General features: G+C 45.0%; 1 protein-coding gene across 2 annotated transcripts in view; it reads right to left on the reverse strand.

The window, feature by feature from the left end:
* Positions 1-2265: 2265 nt before the first annotated feature.
* The window catches only part of LOC118363815 (fidgetin-like), a 35589-nt gene continuing 16058 nt past the window's right edge, over positions 2266-21796 (reverse strand). For both annotated transcript variants that reach the window (XM_035745058.2, XM_035745059.2), the window contains one exon: positions 2266-8456. In XM_035745058.2, the coding sequence (XP_035600951.1) occupies positions 6265-8456 (2192 nt within the window). In that variant the 3' untranslated portion in view covers positions 2266-6264. The remainder of the gene's footprint in view (positions 8457-21796) is intronic.

The raw sequence follows: 21796 nt of genomic DNA on the forward strand, positions 1-21796 counted from the left end.
TGATGATTCTTCGGAAGGCAAGGAGGATTCTTCGGAAGGCAAGAAGGATTTTTCGGAAGGCAAGGAGGATTCTTCGGAAGGCAAGGAGGATTCTTCGGAAGGCAAGGAGGATTCTTCGGAAGGCAAGGAGGATTCTTCGGAAGGCAAGGAGGATTCTTCGGAAGGCAAGGAGGATTCTTCGGAAGGCAAGGAGGATTCTTCGGAAGGCAAGGGGGATTCTTCGGAAGGCAAGAGGGATTCTTCGGAAGGCAAGAGGGATTCTTCGGAAGGCAAGGAGGATTCTTCGGAAGGCAAGGAGGATTCTTCGGAAGGCAAGGAGGATTCTTCGGAAGGCAAGGAGGATTCTTCGGAAGGCAAGGAGGATTCTTCGGAAGGCAAGAGGGATTCTTCGGAAGGCAAGAAGGAATCTTCAGAAGGCAAGAAGGATTCTTCGGAAGGCAAAAAAGGATTCTTCGGAAGGCAAGGAGGATTCTTCGGAAGGCCAGAAGGATTCTTCGAAAGGCCAGAAGGATTCTTCGGAAGGCAAGAAGGATTCTTCGGAGGCAAGAAGGATTCTTCGGAGGCAAGAAGGATTCTTTGGAAGGCAAGAAGGATTCTTCGGAAGGCAAGGAGGATTCTTCGGAGGCAAGAAGGATTCTTCGGAAGGCAAGGAGGATTCTTCGGAGGCAAGGAGGATTCTTCGGAAGGCAAGGAGGATTCTTCGGAGGCAAGAATGATTCTTCGGATGGCAAGAAGGATTCTTCGGAAGGCAAGGAGGATTCTTCGGAAGGGAAGAAGGATTCTTCGGAAGGCAAGAAGGATTCTTCGGAAGGCAAGAAAGATTCTTCGGAAGGCAAGAGGGATTCTTCGGAAGGCAAGAGGGATTCTTCAGAAGGCAAGAGGGATTCTTCGGAAGGCAAGGGGGATTCTTCGGAAGGCAAGGAGGATTCTTCGGAAGGCAAGGAGGATTCTTCGGAAGGCAAGGAGGATTCTTCGGAAGGCAAGGAGGATTCTTCGGAAGGCAAGGAGGATTTTCGGAAGGCAAGGAGGATTCTTCGGAAGGCAAGGAGCATTCTTCGGATGGCAAGAAGGAATCTTCAGAAGGCAAGAAGGATTCTTCGGAAGGCAAGAGGGATTTAACATAGAACCATATATCATATTTCCCAGCATGTTTTAGCGCAGGGTGATTTTTAGAATTGTTTTAAAATTTTGCATGTACATTGTTTGGTTGATACATTAGATGCTACACAAAGATTAATAACATATATATTTTTTAAACTAAACCAATCTGTTAGTAGTTGGACTTATTGCACCTGTTAAAGAGATGGTTATTCCATTGTAGATCATTGGGGTAGTCTCAGTATTCAATCTTCCCTACGCTGGCAGTCATTCTGAATGCAGGTTGCGGGTGATACAAATTCCACTTGTTGGATATCCTAACTCACGCATTAGGAACACCTGCTCTTTCCATGGCATAGACTGACCAGGTAAAAGCTATGATCCCTTATTGATCTCAACAGTTGAAACCACTTCAAGGGGAGGGGAATTTTAAGCCTTGAGACAATTGAGACATGGAATGTGTATGTGAGACATTCAGTGCGTTTGAACGGGATATGGTATTAGGTGCCAGGCTCACCGGTTTGAGTGTGTCAAGAACTGCAACGCTGCTGGGTTTATCACGCTCAACAGCTTCCTGTGTGTATCAAAAATGGTCCATCACCCAAAGGGCATCCAGCTAACAACTGTGGGAAGCACTGGAATCAACATGGGCCAGCATGCCTTTGGAATGCTTCCGTAACCTTGTGGAGTCCATGCCCTGATGAATTAAGGCGCTTCTGAGGGCAAAAGGGGGGAGCGGGTACAACTCATTAGTAAGAAGGTGTTCCTAATTCATTTAAAGGCTGGCAGAACCATTCATAGAGGGAATAACCTTTAGATAGGAAGAACCTTTAGATTATAAAATGGTTATTGGTATGATCCTTCATAGAGGGTTCTAGGTAGGACCATATATAGGGGGTTCTTTAAAGAACCATACATATAGGGTTTTCGGTGAAGGGTTCTACCTAGCACCAAAAAGGGTTCCCCTATGGGGACAAACTGAAGAACCCTATATGGTTCAACATAGCACCTTATTTTCTCAGAGTGTAAACGCTGTACTGTTAGGTTGGCATTCAACAAAGTGAGAGGATGTCATGAAAACAAGCTTTATTTTCAAGGAACACAAAAACTCAATTGAAGACCGTAGATCTTTAAAAAATGCAAAAAGAAAATAGTATTTCAAGAAAACATCTTTAATGAATCAGTTGTTGTCTTTTGTACCTCAGACAGATTACATGAAAATACATTGAAGTCGACTGCAAGTATGGCAACATATTCACACATATAAACATGTATGTGGTGCATTTTGTATTTATTTATGTATATAAATATGTACAACAGAAACACGTTACACTCAGTTAAAGTTTTGTGCAAGTGTGTTTTACATATACTAATTATATATAAAATCCCACACAAACCAAATCATTTTCATGTGTGCCCACGTAATATACACAATCACACAACTACAGCTCACCAAAGATTAAAGCAACGCATTGGATTATGCATCAAGAGAAACCTCGGAGAGGACCTGCAATGTCCAGCAGTTTCCTCCAGTCCACCAGAAATGTTCCCTTGCGGGTGTTGTGTGTCTATCTGTATGTCGCTCGGAGTCTTGAGTGAGTGTGCATCCAGTTTTGTCAGACACACGTTAGACTGTACCCCCATCTCCTCTGCTCAGTGCCTCTGAGGTAGACTCAAGCTCAAGGACCTGTGATTTCCTGCTCCCCACCCACTTCGCTTTTTCTTTTTCATTTGTTCGATTTGTCAACAAATTGTAGGACATTCAGAAGACATAAATGAAATACTACATGTGTAATATGTAGCCATGAGGTAGAAATGTCTCAAAGAACACTATAATAAAATGATTGAATAGAAAGCGGGGGAAAAAAATAAACAAACACAGAAACCACCAATAACATTGTTTGCCAGTTCTGGTACAAAGAAAAAAAGAAGCAGAGAGAAAAGTACATAGCAACACAACAAAGACAAGAAGATTGGTTGGATAGTACAATTCAAGTGATTTGGTTGTTTTCGAAAGTACCGTATATGTGAAGGAATGGGCTTTTCGTGCTCTCAAGTACATCAGTAGGTTTCAGTTTAGAGGGCAGACTGAATTATGGGATAGACCGCGTTGTGGTCAGTTGACAGACTGCACTGCAGTTTCCATGTGCTGTTGACACTGTCACACACACACACGCACACACGTACATACACACATACACACACACACACCTCAGCGTGTCCTTTCCTCTCCTCAGTGAGAGTGAGTGGAGAAGTGAGATTCACACGCCTGGGCTGTGGGTCAAGGAGTAGGGAGCGAGACTCCATTTTCTATTTCCAGAACAAGCCTCCGAGTAATGAGCTTCGAACACATACAGCACACTCAGGCTGTGAGCATCCGTCTGTTAGCACTGTATCAAGTTTGTGAAACATCTGAACATTCCGATGGATTGAAGGTATGTGAAAGTGCATTCAGGTCAATCTTAAGTAACTCCAGAGGTGAACTAAATCGGAGAAGTTGACGTGGATGTTTTGTGTTCTAAGGTTTGTTCGTGTGGAGCATTGTACATTTCACCCACCTGCCAATATCGTTTTATATGAGTGAAGTATAATTTGAGTCAAAGTTTCAAAAGCCATGTAAGCGGTTATATTACGGCCGTGTTACTTCCGTGGATCCACCCTTTAATCTACCCGAGTGAGAGAAATTGGAGAAGTGTTCAATCTTAAATAGCCGAGACGTCGTGGTAAACGAGTGCAATGTGCAGTCGCGGCAAGTTCCATCTAAATCCCATCGAGTGCTAAAATGGAAAAGGTATGCAAACTAGAATTGGAAATAATACCAATCATAGGAAGAGATAAACGTTACACTGGTCACAAGATGACAAAACAAAAACCAAAACGTAAAGGCAAGCAACATAGGACTGGCAATCTCAGTGCTCGGGGATTGCAAACCCGTGATTATGAACACCAAAACAAAAAATACACACAAAGGAATGCGAGAGTGCAGCTGTTGTACAATAATAATAATAATACACCTACGGTAGGTACATCAACACCGCAACACGCATAGCAACAGTCACGCACAGAGAACAAAAGAAGAGCTACAAAATCCATTCAAATGCAACACAATGAGCTATGAATCACTGTTCTGTGGGTCTTTTGGAACTGACCACAGCAGACTGACTGAACGTTTCTTAAAGGTGCAATGCAGCTGTTTTTATCTCAATATCAAATCCTTTCTGGGAAACATTGAAGTACCTCACTGCGATTGCTTTCAATTAAAATGGCAAAGGGCAATTTCTAAAGCAATAGTTTTGCTAGGACATTCTGGGAGTGGTCTGAGTGGTGTGCTGTCATAATTTTCATAATTTCCCAGTATTATTCCAACCTTATAGTGTGGAAATATATATAAAACACAGGGAAATCACGTTTTTGACTGTACTGGGCCTTTAAGAGCCAGGATGAGTGTCCAATTAGTGGTATATCCACCCTGACCATGTGCTTGGGGTAATGTGTGTACAAACAATACAATGAGGATGCGATTGGCCAAATACCTTAAACAATACCAAGCTCCTACCCGCAAGCCCTTGTTGAGTCTCCTTGCAGATATGACACAACTGGATGGGTGTTAGCAACATGACCAAAAATCTCCAGAGCATTCCAGAGTTCAATCATTATAGCCATAGTGTTGTGGACAGTCTTATCACATCAGATCTGTACCTGGATAAGCCAATGAGGACCTCTGGTAAGGAACTGAAAACAGGTTTGGAATTGAGCCCCTGGTGCTGAACCTCTGACCTCGGTGATGAATAAAGCTGGCAGCCTTTTCTCATTCAAACCGACTCGACTGGCTGACATATAGCAATAATTAGCATTTGGCCATTTTGGATCTGAGGCTGTCCCCCGACTGTTCTGCTGCCTCCTAGATGAGTTGAAACCAACTGAGGTAGAACAGAAAGTATGTGATCTTAAAGTTGCATTTTATTTTGGGAAATACGGAATCACACACTGTGTCACGGCACCGTTTGCTTTTTTTTTCATTTGGTGGCGTTCCTGCTTCATCGTCAATTACAGTAATTCTATGGCTTCCTGTGATAACACACAATAGCAACTGAAGTTCATCGTTCCATCTAAAGAGTTGTTCGGTGTTGACCACCTTCCCCGAACATTCACATAAGCCACTATACGTGGTCATCAGCGCCCCCTTAAAACATCAGGGGAACAACTCTCTTGATTCAATCAATCTTGATTCAATTCAATAATAACTCGGGATCAGAAAAACACACTCGGGCATCGCATTTTCTAAAAACCTTCAAATGGAAACTGAACTCATCGCCAAATTCTTCATTTAAGCGCCTTCGGAAAAGAAAAAGAGAAATCTTCATATTGACTTATTTGTCCCGTCGTTCCAGAACTAAATCTGGTTACATTCATTTTCATCTCCTTGACCGTCTCCCCTAGAAGGTTCGAGGTAAACCTAACACTGTTTCTCTAGATATTATATAAATGACAAAAATCTTGGTCTTAATACTCTCAGAGGATTGTAGTGCTTTTGTGTGGTGATGACGCTGAGGTACTGTACAATTCACAAACACTTTCCTGAGTTTTTTTTGCAGACAGAGGATCAGAGATGAAGTGTATGGATCGGGGGTCCAAATTCCTGTCACCCCCTGAGGAATACTGTTGATACTTGGTGAAATGGCAGGAGAAAATGGCAACTCTAATTTTAATTTTGCTGTTGAAGTTTAAAGCTCATAATATCAGCACATGCCATTAATGTAGATTGTGAGGCAAACAAAATCATTATACATAAAAAAAAAGAAATTATAATTAAGAAAGCACCACTACAGGCACTTGGTTAGCCAACTACATTTTTAGGGGACAACAACAAATGTATATATACACACGGTCCTCCTCTGTCTCTTCTCAAGTTGACCCCTTCTTAATGTGTATAACTATGCCTGACTTTAGCAGCGTCAAGCATCCTAATGAAATCTCTGCTCGTTACCTGCAAAACCATCAGGTATCACTCCAACCAAGTCTCTTGATGTTTCTCCACCTCTGGTGTCAGGTCTCACGTGTGGGGGGTTTACGTCACCCCTTTTGTGTGCCTTCCTCTCTGGTTAGCACCACAGCCAGGTCAAAGAATTCCCAACGCCTCTTTCTTGAGGACTTTCCCCCCGAGGTTCACTGACCGCATCCAAACATTTTGTTCCACTCGGTGTACGTGTCGATCTCTTTCTGCGATATACTGGGCTGGAATTTGCAAAAAACACTGTCAAAGTCCTGGTAGGTGAGGGGTCGCATCTGGCCCGTGGGCATGATGCTCACCGAGAGGTCCAGGCCTTGGGAGGAGGTGTGCAGCATGCCCACCAGGGCCTCCTGGCACAGCCTTGCCACGTCCAGGCCGGAGAAGCCCTCGGTGCGCTGGACCAGCAGCACCAGCTCCTCCTCACTGAGGCAGTACTTGCGCTGGGACTGGGACAGCAGCTGGCTCAGCATGTGGTGGCGGGACGAACCGTCCGGCAGCGGCACCAGGACCCGCCGTCCAAAGTACCGTCGCAGCCCCTCGTCCATGTCCTGGGGCTTGCTGGTGGAGCAGACCACCAGGACGTGGTTGTTGGAGTCATCGGCCGGCCCCAGGAGCAGCGCATCAAGCTGGGCCAGGAGCTCGGCCTTGAGGCGGTGAACGGGGCTCTCGTTGTTGAGCTGGGCCGACAGCAGCATGTCCACGTCGCTGATGAACAGCACTGAGGGCTGGCGGCAGCGCGCCACCAGGAAGGAGGCCCGCAGGATCTTGTCACCCTCTGCCAGCCACTTGGTGGCCAAGGTGGAGCCTCTGAGCTGCAGGAAGGGTGCCCCCAGCTGGCTTGCCATGCAGCGGCCCAGCAACGTCCGGCCCGTTCCTCTGGGGCCGAACAGTAGAACGCACCTCGGGGCCGAACCTAGGCCGCTGAACATGTCTGGACGTAGCATGGGCCAGAGAACCTCCTCCTTCAGAGTGGCCTTGGCCAGCTCCAGGCCTGCAATGTCACTCCAGTCCACTGGGGGTCCCTGCTGCAGGATCTCAGAGGTCACCATGTCCAGGAGGTGGGGGTCGCTGCTCTTCAGCTGCTCCTCAGCGGGCCGGGAGGATGAGGTCGCCCCCGTCAGGGAGAGGTGGGAGAGGTGCAGGCGGTGCTCGTCCCCTTGGTCGCTCAGGGAGGGAGAGGTGAAGCTGCCCAGGGAGTCGGTTGAGCGCGAGCCACCCCGAGTGGAGGCATAGGACGGAGGGGTGAGGGCTCCACCCGCAGACTGCTCAGAGACCATGGGCTGCTTTTGGGTATTAAACGGCAAAGATGACTTGCCAGCGTTCCTGTCAAAACCATTCCCTCCGCCGCCCGCATTTGAGATGCTGCTGTCCGGTACCCTGTACATGGGGCTCTCTGCGGTGCTGCGCGCCTGGCCGTAGACAAAATTTCCATAAGTGGAGTCCATCTCCCCTTGCCCTGTCATGTAGAAGGCTTTTCTCTTCAGAGAGTTGGACGAGCTGCCATTCAGAGGAGTGGGCGCGATGGGGCCAAGGTTGTGCGACTGGTAGGGGTACCCGGGGAGCGTGGAGGAGGGGGGCAGGGGGGTGGGAGCGGCGATCCCTGACGGTAGGTAGGAGGATGGAGGGGGGGCTCCCCCAGGGCTGTAGCCTGGCCCCACAGAGCTCTGGGAGGGGTACCCGGCATGTGGGTAATTGTAGCACGAAAGGTTGGAGGATCCCCCATTGTAGGCCGGGACCAGGGAGGGATGTGGGGGCGGAGGAGGGGGCTGCAAGACGCCGGAGCTGTGCAGCGGGGAGGTGGTGACCTGGGAGCTGTAGCCCAGGTAGGAGCCACTGTAGCTGTGGCCGTATTCCTGAGAGGAGCCTGCAGAGGAGTGGAGGGCCGTGGCGGTGTGACTACCACAGCTGCTGCTGGAATAACCAGGCTCTGTCAGGCCGCTGGAGGCCAGGCCCGGGGATGGCGAGCTGCACATACCAGCCACCTCCGCCGCCACCCCTCCTTTCCTCATGGACATCCCCTCGGGGACGCAGTATACCCCCTCCTGCCAGGCCTCGCCCTCCCCCTTTCTGCCGTTCATCCCGGCCTCGGCGTAGGAGTTCAGCAGGGCCCTCTCACTGGGCATCTCCAGGATGCCAGAGTACTTCTCAGCGTACTTCTTGAGCAGGTTGGAGGCGGTGAGTGCAGAGATGTCGTCGTTGGCCCAGGCGTACTGGTAGGTGCTGCCGCCGCGCTGCAGGTGGCCCCGGTAAGCCTCGGCCTTGTGGGCCGGCGAGCGCGTGGTGGAGGTGATGTCAAAGTGCTGCTCCGCCCACTGCGCGTGCTCTGGGGTCCACTGCATCTTTAGGCCTGCAACGGCAAGAGCATAGAGACAGACAGGACAGTTAGGTTGGTCTTATTTATAACACAAAGGTACAGCCACTCAAAATACAGCATCTCTTCACTTAGGCTCTCTGTCAATTGGTATTCGCTATGCTGTCAACAGATTGATTATAATAGCTGTGATGTGATGACAGTTTATTGGGAGTGATCAAACACTGTCATGCTTATGATAGTACGCACTGTATTTTGCTTAATCATGGAGATTCACTGCTGCCATTTCATCAATATAAAATTGAGAATACAACTCATGAATATGTATATGAATCTGAGCTCGGAGGTTATACAGTGGGTCATTTATGAGGTTATACAGTGGGTCATTTATGACATGATTCACACATCATGATCAATAATTAACATCCACGATGACTAATGTACTACTGAGCAAAATGTGTTCTAGTTTAATGAAATTTTACATTACGTGCTACTGTATATTGAATAATAATTACTGTGAATAATAATGTTATATTTGACATCCATCAGTTTCATTTAGTGAATGGCTTAAAGATGCAATATGTCACTTTTTGGGCGACCCAACCAAATTCCCATAGAAATGTGTTTTATAGATCTGCCATTCTCATTGAAAGCAAGTCTAAGAAGCGGTAGATCTGTTCTATGTGCGCTATTTTCATGCTTTCTGTTCTTAAGCTTAGTTTTTGTGTCTTTTACTTTCGGTTTTGTACACCAGCTTCAAACAGCTAAAAATACAATATTTTGGTTATGGAAAATATATTACACAGCGGTTTAGATCGTACAATGATTCTTCTCTACACTATACTTGCTTGTTTGGTCACATAAACTGAAATGAACCCTAACCCTAACTATTATAATTTTTGCAGCCAGGAAACGGCAAAGCGATTTCAGCAAGGTGCATCTTTAAATAAATGTAAAATATTATATTCATGAAAATGACTAACTAACGAAAATTCTTCACATTTAAGTCGTCTGATCCTTTTCGCCTCTCGCATTTCTTTTGTTTCTTGGAACACGGATGGTAAATATGACACGAGTAATGACAGATCACATGAAGGACACCGCCTCTCTGCCTTGGGACCGGGCTGGTCGCTACCAGGTTAGGACAAAATAATGCACCCTGCACAGAACAATATGACACAGACATGGCAGGTCACTCTATAATCCCTCTCTCATCTCAGGCGGCCGGAGATGGTTTCAGAACGCGCCTCGCCTAGTGCAGCAAGCAATCTCCCCCCGCCGGCAGTGTTCTGCTGCTTTCATCAATACACACACACACACACACCAGAGCCACAGCTGGCTATGAATTACAACACCCTGTGTATGAGGCCTCCGCTATACACCGCACAGTGCCGGACTGCACCTCCACCCCTTCACCTCTCTCTCTCTCTCTCGCTCTCGCTCTGCCTTTCCATCCCCATTCGTCTCCTACCTTTCTCTCTTGCTCCTTTCCCCTGTCCACCCTCTCTCATTACCCCCTCCCATCTTTGTCCTCATCCCTTTTTCTCTCTCCCCCCTGCCTCTGGCTCGTTCGCTCAGTCTCACACACATTTCAGTCACCTAGATCCCTTTGTTGCCTCTGAGGCTCAAGAGCCACTATTTTATATAATCCCCAAAGACTATCTGCAAATACTAACACAAGCACGCACACAGGCACACATACACACGCACACGCACACGCACACGCACACACACACACACACACACACACACACACACACACACACACACACACACACACACACACACACACACACACACAGTCATCTCACTATCAAAGCATGGTGCTATCAAAGGCCAGACCCACATCGTCGTAGGAGCCTCCTCTCAGATCGGACTCTGTTTGATTTGATTTAACACACAGCGGATTACGAGGATCATTTATGACCATCCTCTGTCCTTTCTTCAGTCTCAGTAGCATGTCTTATGAATCCACTGTCGGAGGCCCTTTAAGCACTGCATGTCTTACAATTACCATACCACCGACGTTCCTCTTGGTTTTCTTTATAAGTGGAACTGGCGTGAACACACACAAACACACACACACACACACACACACTCACTAACACACATATTCACAAACACACTTCTCCAGTAGGTTCGGCGTGTCAGCGTAGCATGGTGTTTGTTTGGTAATAGAGCCGAGGGAATTCCCCAGACTCCTCTCTGATTCTCTCTCCCAGACGTCTCGCCAGACACCAGCAGCTAATTAGCAGGATGACGATGTGCTAATTGTGTTCATTTACAAGGTTTAAGCCGAGGGGAGTCTTGCCGGGGCTGGCACACATGTCACACTCCTTTATGTAATGACTATATGAACCTCGACGGAGAGAAAGGACTTGGAAATACTTCAACCTGGATCCAATTGTTCAATAAACAGCACTCAGCTAAAATCATGGAACAGTGTGGTGTGTTTCATTGACATGACGTTTCATTGACAGTGGTTTCTGAAAAATAACTGCTGCATGATGGGAATAATTGTTGCGATTGATCATTCTTCACACAGCATCTGTATTCTTTTCTTGTTTTGTAAAACAATTACATTTCTGCACAGTAAAACGTGTTTGAATATACAACTAGAATGTTTACTCAACGTATATTTTGGACTTACGAGGTTAGACACAGAAGTAAACTAACTGCCTAAATTTCAAAAAGTTTAAGTGTAGGTAAGGATGGGAGTTTACAACAGAAGGTTAGTCATTTGCCAATGGAGCTCATTTGAGAACTCTAAAACATAATGCATCCGGATTTAAATACATTTACATTTTAAAAAGCATCAGCAGCAAATATTATTCTCAACTCTGGGATTTTCCTGTTCATAATAATATTTGTCATGGTCAGCTAATGGAGAACGTTATATCTTGTACCCAGCAAGACATTACACCCGATAGCTAAGTGGGTGGTTATTGCAATATTTCTCACATCCTTTACACTAATTGTGAGATTCATAAACCTCCCTATTGCCCCATTATACGATAGCTGCAATATTTGTCCAAAGTTCTAAAATACTTTCGATGGCATTTCAATTTTGGGGCTAAATGTAATTTATTGGAAGAATTACCATTTCAATTGTAGATAGCAGAGTATTAAGTAGTTCAGAGGTTATGGTAGTAACAGTTTGGGAGAGAAAAATACCCTTCTAAGAGCTCAGTCTATATACTCTCTTAAAAATATAGTATCTCACTTCAATATTTCAACATAACAGTATGTCTTCTTGAATCTTTCTCACAATACCCTGGTCTACCCTAACAACATCTCTCTCTCTCTATCTCTCTCTCTCTCTCTCTCTTCACAGCAGCATGCTAGGTAGTCTCTCTCCTCACAGTGTTATTATTAACTAGAGATGCCTCCCTCCCTCCTCCCTGCCTGTGTTGGAGAATTCATAGTCTGACTCCTAGTACTGTGTACTGGGCCTCGCTCTGGGGACCACGGTTCAGCTGCCAGCATGTCAATGGAGAGAAACACACAGGAGGGAAGGAGGGAAAGAGAGGGGGGATGCGAGAGGGACAAAGGGAGAGAGAGAAGCTATAGGGGAAATAGAGGGTGAAAGAGAGGGTATGCAGTGCCAGTCTGGCAACTTGGCAAGAAAACAACAGAGAAAACACACACACACGCGCACACACAACCTTCTACGCGGCAAAAAAACACATCTTCCAAATCTTCCAAATTCCAGCCCACTTACAACAACCACCTAACCTCCCTTTTATCACTGTAATATTGACATAGAAAACCTCAATCACTCCTATCTTATTTAAATCCATTTAGAAAACATGGAATCTTTATAATTCCATCCTCAATAAAGCCAACACTTCTAAGAGACGTGTCAGGCTCCATCAGTGCCTTCATCTCTCCAATCAGGGGGTTAATGTAAAGCCACAGCACGCGTCTCAATGGTGCCCTATTCCCTACATAGTGCACTACTTTTGACCATAGCCCTATAGGCCCTGGTCCAGAGGTGCAATATATAGGGAATAGGGTCCTATTTGAGACACATCCACAGTGATTACCTCCACTATGCAAATGAGGGCCAAATGATAACTTGCACTATTTAAATCCGGTAACACTGATTACTCTCCCGTTATTCAGATGAGGGCATATGAGTTTCAACTCGAGGCTTTGAACCTCATGCACTTCCATAAACACATGGAATAAGGCCCTGAGACTGGCACTTGAATCGTACATTGTAGTCCATGTGATGGTTATAACATGGACTACACACATCTCTAATCTTATAAAAACTTTTATGCCTCTCGAATTGAAAAAACTCTAAATATCAACATCTAACGCAAGATTGAATTTGGATCACCACGAATGACCATGGTAGCAAAATTGTCAAGAGCAACTAGACTTTGATCACAAACTATGTGTGTGTGTGTGTGTGTGCGCGCGTGCGCTCTCTGAGAGAGAGTGAGATTGTGTGAGTCTGGCTGAGCATTAACGCACTCAGCTGCAACAACATCCAACAACATTTGGATGCGTCCAGAGAGCATCAAGTCCGTCATATAGAAGGTCTAATCAAACTCATTTCTGCTTCTGGACATTGGCATCAACGCGGCTGCATATTAGAAAGGTGTGTGTGTGTGTGTGTGTGTGTGTGTGTGTGTGTGTGTGTGTGTGTGTGTGTGTGTGTGTGTGTGTGGGGGGGGGGGTAAACATCCCTTCAGAAAACACTAATGAGCTCTTTGAAGTCCGTCCGCTGTGTGATTCTACACAGAGTGTGTTTGAGCGGGCGACCTATTTCAGCCCTGTCATAATTAAGATCCATGTGTTTACAGAGACAGACAGGTGAACAAACACACATCAAAGATCCTTCTCTTCCATATGCACACGCCAAAACAAGGTGTGCCGCAATATATTCAGAAAATGTTTGGCGGCGGGTTTTTGAAATGACGTGTGGACGAAAGACTGAATTTGTGGCAGCAACTGATTGACAAGTGATCTAACTTCATCAAATGAGAATAAGAGACCAATTCAATTTCACAAGGAGATGGTCCAAGCAATTACTGATATCCTCGTCCGATAGAGCAGAGGGCATAATTTAACCTCGAATTCAGCCAGATATTGCCTGTGTAACGTGCGCGCGCGTGTGTGTGTGTGTGTGTGCGTGCATGCCGGGGTATGTGTGTCACCTTGTTAATGAGGCTGCCACATTGACACTGTTACTAAGCCAGTGGCGATGGCGTATTGGCACACGCTACCTGCCGTGTAAAATAATGTGATCAAGCTCTCTAAAATGCAATTAATTAAGTAATTAGTCGTAAATGAGTGTCAGACACGGCAATCAAAATTGCTTCAGTGTTTTGGTTAATTGATTGAACCTCTGCACTTACAAATACTGATTTGTCAGGTCCCTTAAGCTCAGAAGTTACAGTTTGACTCTTAGCGTATGACCCAACTATAACATTGCATCAATGTTGTCATCTGGATTCATAAACGCTTGTGTACTTCTAATGAGGGTAACTATTGTGTGGTGGCCCACTAATACTCATAGTGCTGTTCAGAAATGTGGGTAGCTGTATACAATAGATTGTCAGGCAAAGAAACTGCACTTAGAATCAAGCTGCCTGTTATAAAGCTTGAAACGGAAGAGAAAGCGAGGACTTGGGAGTCTGGGGTTCAACCTCAAAGACGATAGAAACAAATGAAGTTATATTTGAAGTATTTGTTTCTCTTCTGTTGGTATGTAAATGTGGATTTAAATAGGTACTTTGTGTCTGAGAAGATGGAGCTGGAACACCTCGCGTGAATATTTCAATTCCAATGTCTGAGGATCAGATCATTTCATCCCCCCAAAAAAATATGATCTGTCACTCCACAGATCCCTCCCAAAACAGAAATATGTATCAAACCAAATGAAAATAAAATAGCTTGAACCCAAAGCCTGACAAATTAGTTCCGAATCCCCACAGACCAAGCAAAGACCAAGCATCCCCTCATTTCTTCTGAAACTGTAAAGATAAACAAAAACCAAGCATTGCAGTCTTTGAAGCATGCATTTTGAAGCCCAACCGCTGTTCAGTGGCTTTACCATGACAACAACTCCACTGAGGGAAAACAACAACAACAACAGAGCAAGTTGAAAGCGCAGACAGCAAACAGTGACTTTCCACTTTCAATACAGACAGATGACAATACAGACACATGACAATACAGACACAAAAGATAAGCTGTCAACAAAGACATTTTAAAAAACATATAACCAACTGGAATTCAGGAAATTCAGAGTGACTGGTAATATTAGGAAATCCGACAGATATCCTTTAAATATTCCTAGTAATATGGGGATCCCTCATCCCTACTAATAATACTTGGACCACGTGTTCTGCCTCATGTATGGATTTGCTCGACAAACTATAACCTGCCAGCTTTCAGGGATAGTTAAAGTTATAGTTCACTCTCCAGTAAAAATTTGACAGATGTTTCAGACCTTAAAAGTGATCTAATGTTACGAAAAGTCCATGTCCCATGACAATACAGACACATGACAATACAGACACATGACAATACAGACACATGACAATACAGACACATGGCAATACAGACACATGACAATACAGACACATGGCAATACAGATACATGACAATACAGACACATGACAATACAGACACATGGCAATACAGATACATGACAATACAGACACATGACAATACAGACACATGACAATACAGACACATGACAATACAGACACATGACAATACAGACACATGGCAATACAGATACATGACAATACAGACACTTTTTATTACTCCATTGAGCACAAACAAATCTACCTAGGCAAATATAGTGACACTTTCCCCTGAGCTGTATAATAAATTGACACGGGATAAATTGCCTTTTACTAGACCTACTATCAGAGCTCTGGGTTAAACGGAGAGCGCAGTTAAACAAATGCTCCGGATCAAGGAAATTGTGCATGGCTTCACGTGTCAGTCAGGGGGGAAATTGAGAGATATTCAGAGTGAGCTCTAAGCCGCCGCCGCGGCGACACGGGGACGCTAACACCCTAGCGCCTCGCCATTCATCTTTAATGCAGTCGGGCCCGTCCTTCAGACAGTCCATTTCCTGTGACTGGCGCACCGTGCCTAATCACACGGTTATACCCACGATGGTATTCTCAAAGACACAGCACACACATACATAAACACACACCGGGCCTGTAGCACACTGAGACAAGACAACGCCTTTCACTGCTGTTAGCCAACATAATCTTACTCCTCCCTCATCTCCAACACACACCACACACGGACACACACTAACTGCAATCCTGCAGATTCATCTTAACAAGCATGGACATGTCCTAATACGTCCCCAGTATGTGCTGACATTCTCAGGACGGTAGTAAACAGTAAGCCACTGCTGAGGGACCTCATCTACATATATTCTAAACCTGTTAGAGGTGATGGGATCCTTCTGGTGGCGTAGTCCAGGACTTTGTTCCAAATGGCACCCTATTCCCTATACAGTGCACTACTTTCCACCAGTGCCATATGGGCCCTGGTCAAACATAGAGCACTTTTGGGATAATAAGGTACCATTTGGGAGGGGCCCAAGATCTCCTTTCTTTGGGGGGCCTGTGGGGTTAACACAGGGCTAGGTGGTATTGATACACTCCAGACGCCTGGATCTATACCGGCGGTGCCACCGCGACTTTGTTTACCTGTTGGTTAAGTAATTAAAATAGATTTCAGACTGAAGGCCCTAATCCTTTTAGAAACCACATTGATTGGACAACCGGCAGAGGAGAGTCATTGTGTCATTTAGTTCAACTATTTTTTTTTTTAAACACAGGTGGAGTGTGTGTGTGTGTGTGTGTGTGTGTGTGTGTGTGCGTGCGTGCGTGCGTGCGTGCGTGTGTGTGTGTGTGTGTGTGTGTGTGTGTGTGTGTGTGTGTGCGCTCGCGCACATCCGTGCCTACATGTCTATGTGCACTGTGTGTGCCTCGTGAAATCGAAACTTGGAAAAGTCCTCGACGAGGAGGACGTCATTAAGGGACTGGGGACTATGAGGGGGTGTAGTTGAAAGACAGAGAGAGAGGCCCACCTACAGATAATGGAGGGGAAGCCTCTCACCTCGTCTAAAGCTGTCTGTCTGCGTAAATAAAATGAGATAATTATTGAGTGAACAAGCAGCGAGGCGCACTCTTTTTTTACCGTTGCGGTCAGTAAATCAACGCGAACAGGTTGCTTTCAGACATTAAGTGCCTGCTAAGCACAGAAGATGCATCATATTTCAAGAGCGCTGCATTTGTGTGGGTGAGGAGGCAGGGAAATGGAGTGTGATAACCATCCATTACCTTATACGGTGTTGGACGATGAGCATTTTCAAGTGACTCATTTCTGGAAGTACCATCTATTGGGTGCTTGGGGAGAGAATACTTTGATAGGTCATCCAAAAAGAACTATTCACGGGGTCGTTACCGCGGCAGCACAAAGAGACACACGAAGAGAAAGGCTCTTTCCCCGCTCATTATTCTAATGTAGTAGTCAGAGAATAATCCACACGACGACGCGTACAAACACAACGAAATCACAGAACAGGCCATTAGATTCACGGCCCGTAGGTACTAAATAAGACAGAATATCAACATATGCATACATCTCATGGTCAAATCAAATCAAATGTATTTGTCCCAAACGCAATTTACAACAGGTATAAAAGGTGTAGCGAAATACTTATGTCCTAGCTCCCTCAACAATACAGTACATTAACCAGTGATCAATAATAACAATGCAGTACATTAACCAGTGATCAATAATAACAATGCAGTACATTACCCAGTGATCAATAATAACAATGCAGTACATTAACCAGTGATCAATAATAACAATGCAGTACATTAACCAGTGATCAATAATAACAATGCAGTACATTACCCAGTGATCAATAATAACATTGCATTACATTAACCAGTGATCAATAATAACAATGCAGTACATTAACCAGTGATCAATAATAACAATGCAGTACATTAACCAGTGATCAATAATAACAATGCAGTACATTACCCAGTGATCAATAATAACAATACAGTACATTAACCAGTGATCAATAATAACAATGCAGTACATTAACCAGTGATCAATAATAACAATGCAGTACATTAACCAGTGATCAATAATAACAATGCAGTACATTACCCAGTGATCAATAATAACATTGCATTACATTAACCAGTGATCAATAATAACAATGCAGTACATTAACCAGTGATCAATAATAACAATGCAGTACATTAACCAGTGATCAATAATAACAATGCAGTACATTACCCAGTGATCAATAATAACATTGCATTACATTAACCAGTGATCAATAATAACAATGCAGTACATTAACCAGTGATCAATAATAACAATGCAGTACATCACCCAGTGATCAATAATAACATTGCATTACATTAACCAGTGATCAATAATAACAATGCAGTACATTACCCAGTGATCAATAATAACAATGCAGTACATTAACCAGTGATCAATAATAACAATGCAGTACATTACCCAGTGATCAATAATAACAATGCAGTACATTAACCAGTGATCAATAATAACAATGCAGTACATTAACCAGTGACAATCAGAAGAGTCCAAAATAGCAGAAGTAATTGAAGAGTTAGTTGCATAATGGAATGGATTTACACTGTATTTACTAATATAAAGTGGGTAGTGAGATCAATATAATTTAATAGAACAGCAGCGTTGACTGTGTGTGTGCGTGTGTGTGTGTGTGCTTCTGTGTGTGCTTCTGTGTGTATGTTTGGATATGTGGGTAGTCAGTGCAATGTTCCATATATAGTCTCTCCGGTGCAGGTCTGTCCAGGGAGACAGCTAGGTTGAGTTTTTCAGCAGTCTGCTGGCCTGGTGGTAGAAGCTGTCTTGGAGCCTGTTGGTTCGGGAACCGATATTCCGATACCGCTTGCCAGATGGTAACAGAGTGAAAAGTCTTTGGCTCGGGTGACTGGAGTCCTTGATGATCGTTTGGGCCAGGCACCGCCTGGTGTAGATGTCCTGGAAGGCAGGAAGGTCGCCCCCAGGGATGTAGTAGTTCCTATGTAGGGCCTTCTGGTTTTCGGCGAATCAGTTGCCGTACCAGGGTGTGGATTGTGCAGCTGTAGAACTTCATTAGGATCTGAGGGCCCTTGCCAAATTTCTTCAGGTGCCTATGGTGGTAGTGTAATTGGACCATGTCAGGTTCTCTGAGGAACTTGAAGCTTTTGACCCTCTCCATTGCAGCCCTGTCAATGACAATAGGGGAGTTCTCCTCCCCCTGTTTCCTGTAGTCCACGATCAGCTCCTTGGTTTGGCTGACACTGAGGGAGAGGCTGTTTCTCTGTCACCACAGTGCCAGGGCTCTAACCTCCTCCCTGTAGGTTGTCACTTCGACGATGAGGCCCACCACCGTCGTGTCTTCGGCAAACTTAATGATGGTGTTGGAGACATGCGTAGTCAAGCAGTTGTGGGTGTACAGGGAGTACAGGAGAGGGCTGAGGATGCACCCGTGGGGAGCCACCGTGTTGAGGGTCAGCATGGCAGAGGAGTTGTTGCCTACCCTCACCACATGGGGTCTGCCTGTCAGGAAGTCCCGGATCCAGTTGCAGATGGTCCTCATAGCCAGGGCCTTGAACTTAAGTGTCAAGCTTGAAGGGGACTATGGTGTTGAATGCTGAGCTGTAGTCAATGAACAGCATTCTCACATTGGTGTTCCTCTTGTCCAGGTGGGACAGGGTAGTGTGTAGCACAATGGCGATTGCATCTTCTGTGGATCTGAGTGGGTCCAGGGTGTCAGGTAAGGTGGAGCTGATATGGTCCTTTGACCAGCCTCTTGAAGCACTTCATGATGACAGAAGTGAGTGCTACAGGGTTTTAGCTGTTGATGTTATTCTTCAACAACACAGACCCCAAAGCAAATCAGGAGGAGAACAATACATTTATTCACAGAGAACAAATCATTGTTGTTATGCTTGAAAGTGGATGTTCGATGTTCGTTCAGTCCTCTACCGCAGCGGGGGGCCTTGTAGAAGGATCCGTGTCGATTGCCTCGAAACGAGCATACGGTAGAAGTTGTTTAGATTGTCTGGGAGAAAGGCATCTGTGTTCGCAGTGCTGCAAGTTATTCCCTTGTAGTCCGTAATGGTTTGTAGTCCTTGGGTCTAGCGTCAGAGCAGGCGAAATGTAATCCCCGTACTCTCTTTTTTCGTCTTTTGATTTATTTCTGGAGGTCGTAGCTGGTCTTATTGTATTCATCCATATTCCCAGAAATCCAAGTTGAATGCGCTGGTTCGCGCTCTCAGTTTTGCACGGATGTTGCTATTGAACTACAGCTTCTATTTTGGATATGTGTGAATAGTCATTGATGGGATAACATCCTCTATGCATTTCCTGATGAACCCCGTGACTGAGTCTGTATACTTATTGATGTTATTGTCAGAGGCAAACCAGAACATTTCCCAGTCTTGTAGCATATATTCTGATTGGTCAGACAAGCATTTAACAAATCTTACCATGGCTTTTTCCAAGGCTGCTTTAATTTTTGCTTGTAGACTTGCAGGAGCAGGATAAAGGTGTGATCTGATTTTCCGAAAGGGGGTTAAAGGAGGGCTTTGTATCCATCTCGGAATGGAGAATAACAATAGTCCAACTTATTTTTCCTGGCAAGAGATGTGTTGGTGGAATTTTGGGAAAACTTTCCTTCAATTTATTTTGTTAAAGTCCCCGGCTACAACGAATGTGGCCTCAAGATATGCTGTTTTCTGTTTCCAATTTGTTCATATTCCTGTGTAATTCCTTGAGTGCCAGTGTGGTGTCGACTTGGGGGTGCACAGCCATGATACAAACAGCAGTGATCTCTCATTAGATAATCCATCAACATCATAAACACTAAAGCTATTGAAAAATATTTTTCGTCGAAATCAAATGTCAATTAAAGCCAATTTGGTACATTTAACGGACAAGAAATTTCTACAATTACTATTATCTTTGTTACGATTTGTCACGTAACTTTTAACCTTCGGACAACAGTGGAACCAGAGTTTCCTCTTGAATGGTTATTTAACACCAGCCACTGATATCCTCCTGAATGTTAGAAAACACAAGCAGATTCCCAACAATGTTTCACTTTCTCTGTTGTCACTGGCTTTCTGTCTGTGTGTGTGTGTGTGTGTGTGTGTGTGTGTGTGTGTGTGTGTGTGTGTGTGTGTGTGTGTGTGTGTGTGTGTGTGTGTGTGTGTGTGTGTGTGTGTGTGTGTGTGTGTGTGTGTGTGTGTGTGTGTGTGTGTGTGTGTGTGTGCTGCGGCAGACACGGTGACGTTAAGCTTTTGACAGACGAGCCAGGCATGGCTGTCAAAGTGACACTGCTTGTGAATGAATGTGTGTGTGTGCGTGCGTGCGTGCGTGCATCAAATGCATGCCCTTCTTGATAGTTGTTTGTGTCAGAATAAATTCTCCACTGCCATAGCCAACAGTGCAAACCCCTCCAACACAGACAGGAGTCACCAGTTAAGAGTTCTGCTGCTGCTAATTATCTGACGATAGCCACCCTGACAATCCTCCAAAAGAGGAAAAGCCCGGGCGACCGCGTGTTGGTGAGATGGGGGTCAGAGAGGCCCGCTCCAAACAGGAGTTCAGCTCAGATTAAAAACTGCTGTCAGCAAAGCACAGCTTGTCTCTACTACTGAACGGCACCGTTCTGAAATAACCCCAACCTCCATATTGAACTGTAAATGCATGGGATCGTCAAAGGTGTCAAGTCATTCACGCTTCACATCAGGCACTGCCAGCTCGGGCGGGTTTTTCATCCAACAAAAATCTACATGAAGGGATACAGACACACAGAATAAAAGGATATTATTGACCGTTTGCAATTCTTTCATTCACATCTGGAATTATACTGAAATAAGAAAAATGATTTTACTTTAATATTGCTCATAATATTTTACAATTTTGTCAAATGTGATGAAGCCATTGGTTAATTCCAGACTCCTTTGTAGTCTAAAATACCTCTACTTTGAATTCAATGTGGATTTCATTCTGGTGGAATTCACACAGGTTGTCTAAACACTCAAACAGTGGATCAATATGGCCATCGATCTGTGGCATTGAGACTGAGCCAGACGTGTCGGGGGGGCAAGAGATTCTCACTCGTGTTCCCCAGTCTACCACTGAGGAGCCGCAACACACACACACAAACACACACGCACGCACGCACGCACGCACGCACGCACGCACGCACGCACACACACACACACACACACACACACACACACACACACACACACACACACACACACACACACACACACACACACACTCAAAACATAAATAACACCAACCAAACTACA

The sequence above is a fragment of the Oncorhynchus keta genome, chromosome 30 (assembly GCF_023373465.1).
Source record: "Oncorhynchus keta strain PuntledgeMale-10-30-2019 chromosome 30, Oket_V2, whole genome shotgun sequence".
NCBI lineage: Eukaryota > Metazoa > Chordata > Actinopteri > Salmoniformes > Salmonidae > Oncorhynchus > Oncorhynchus keta.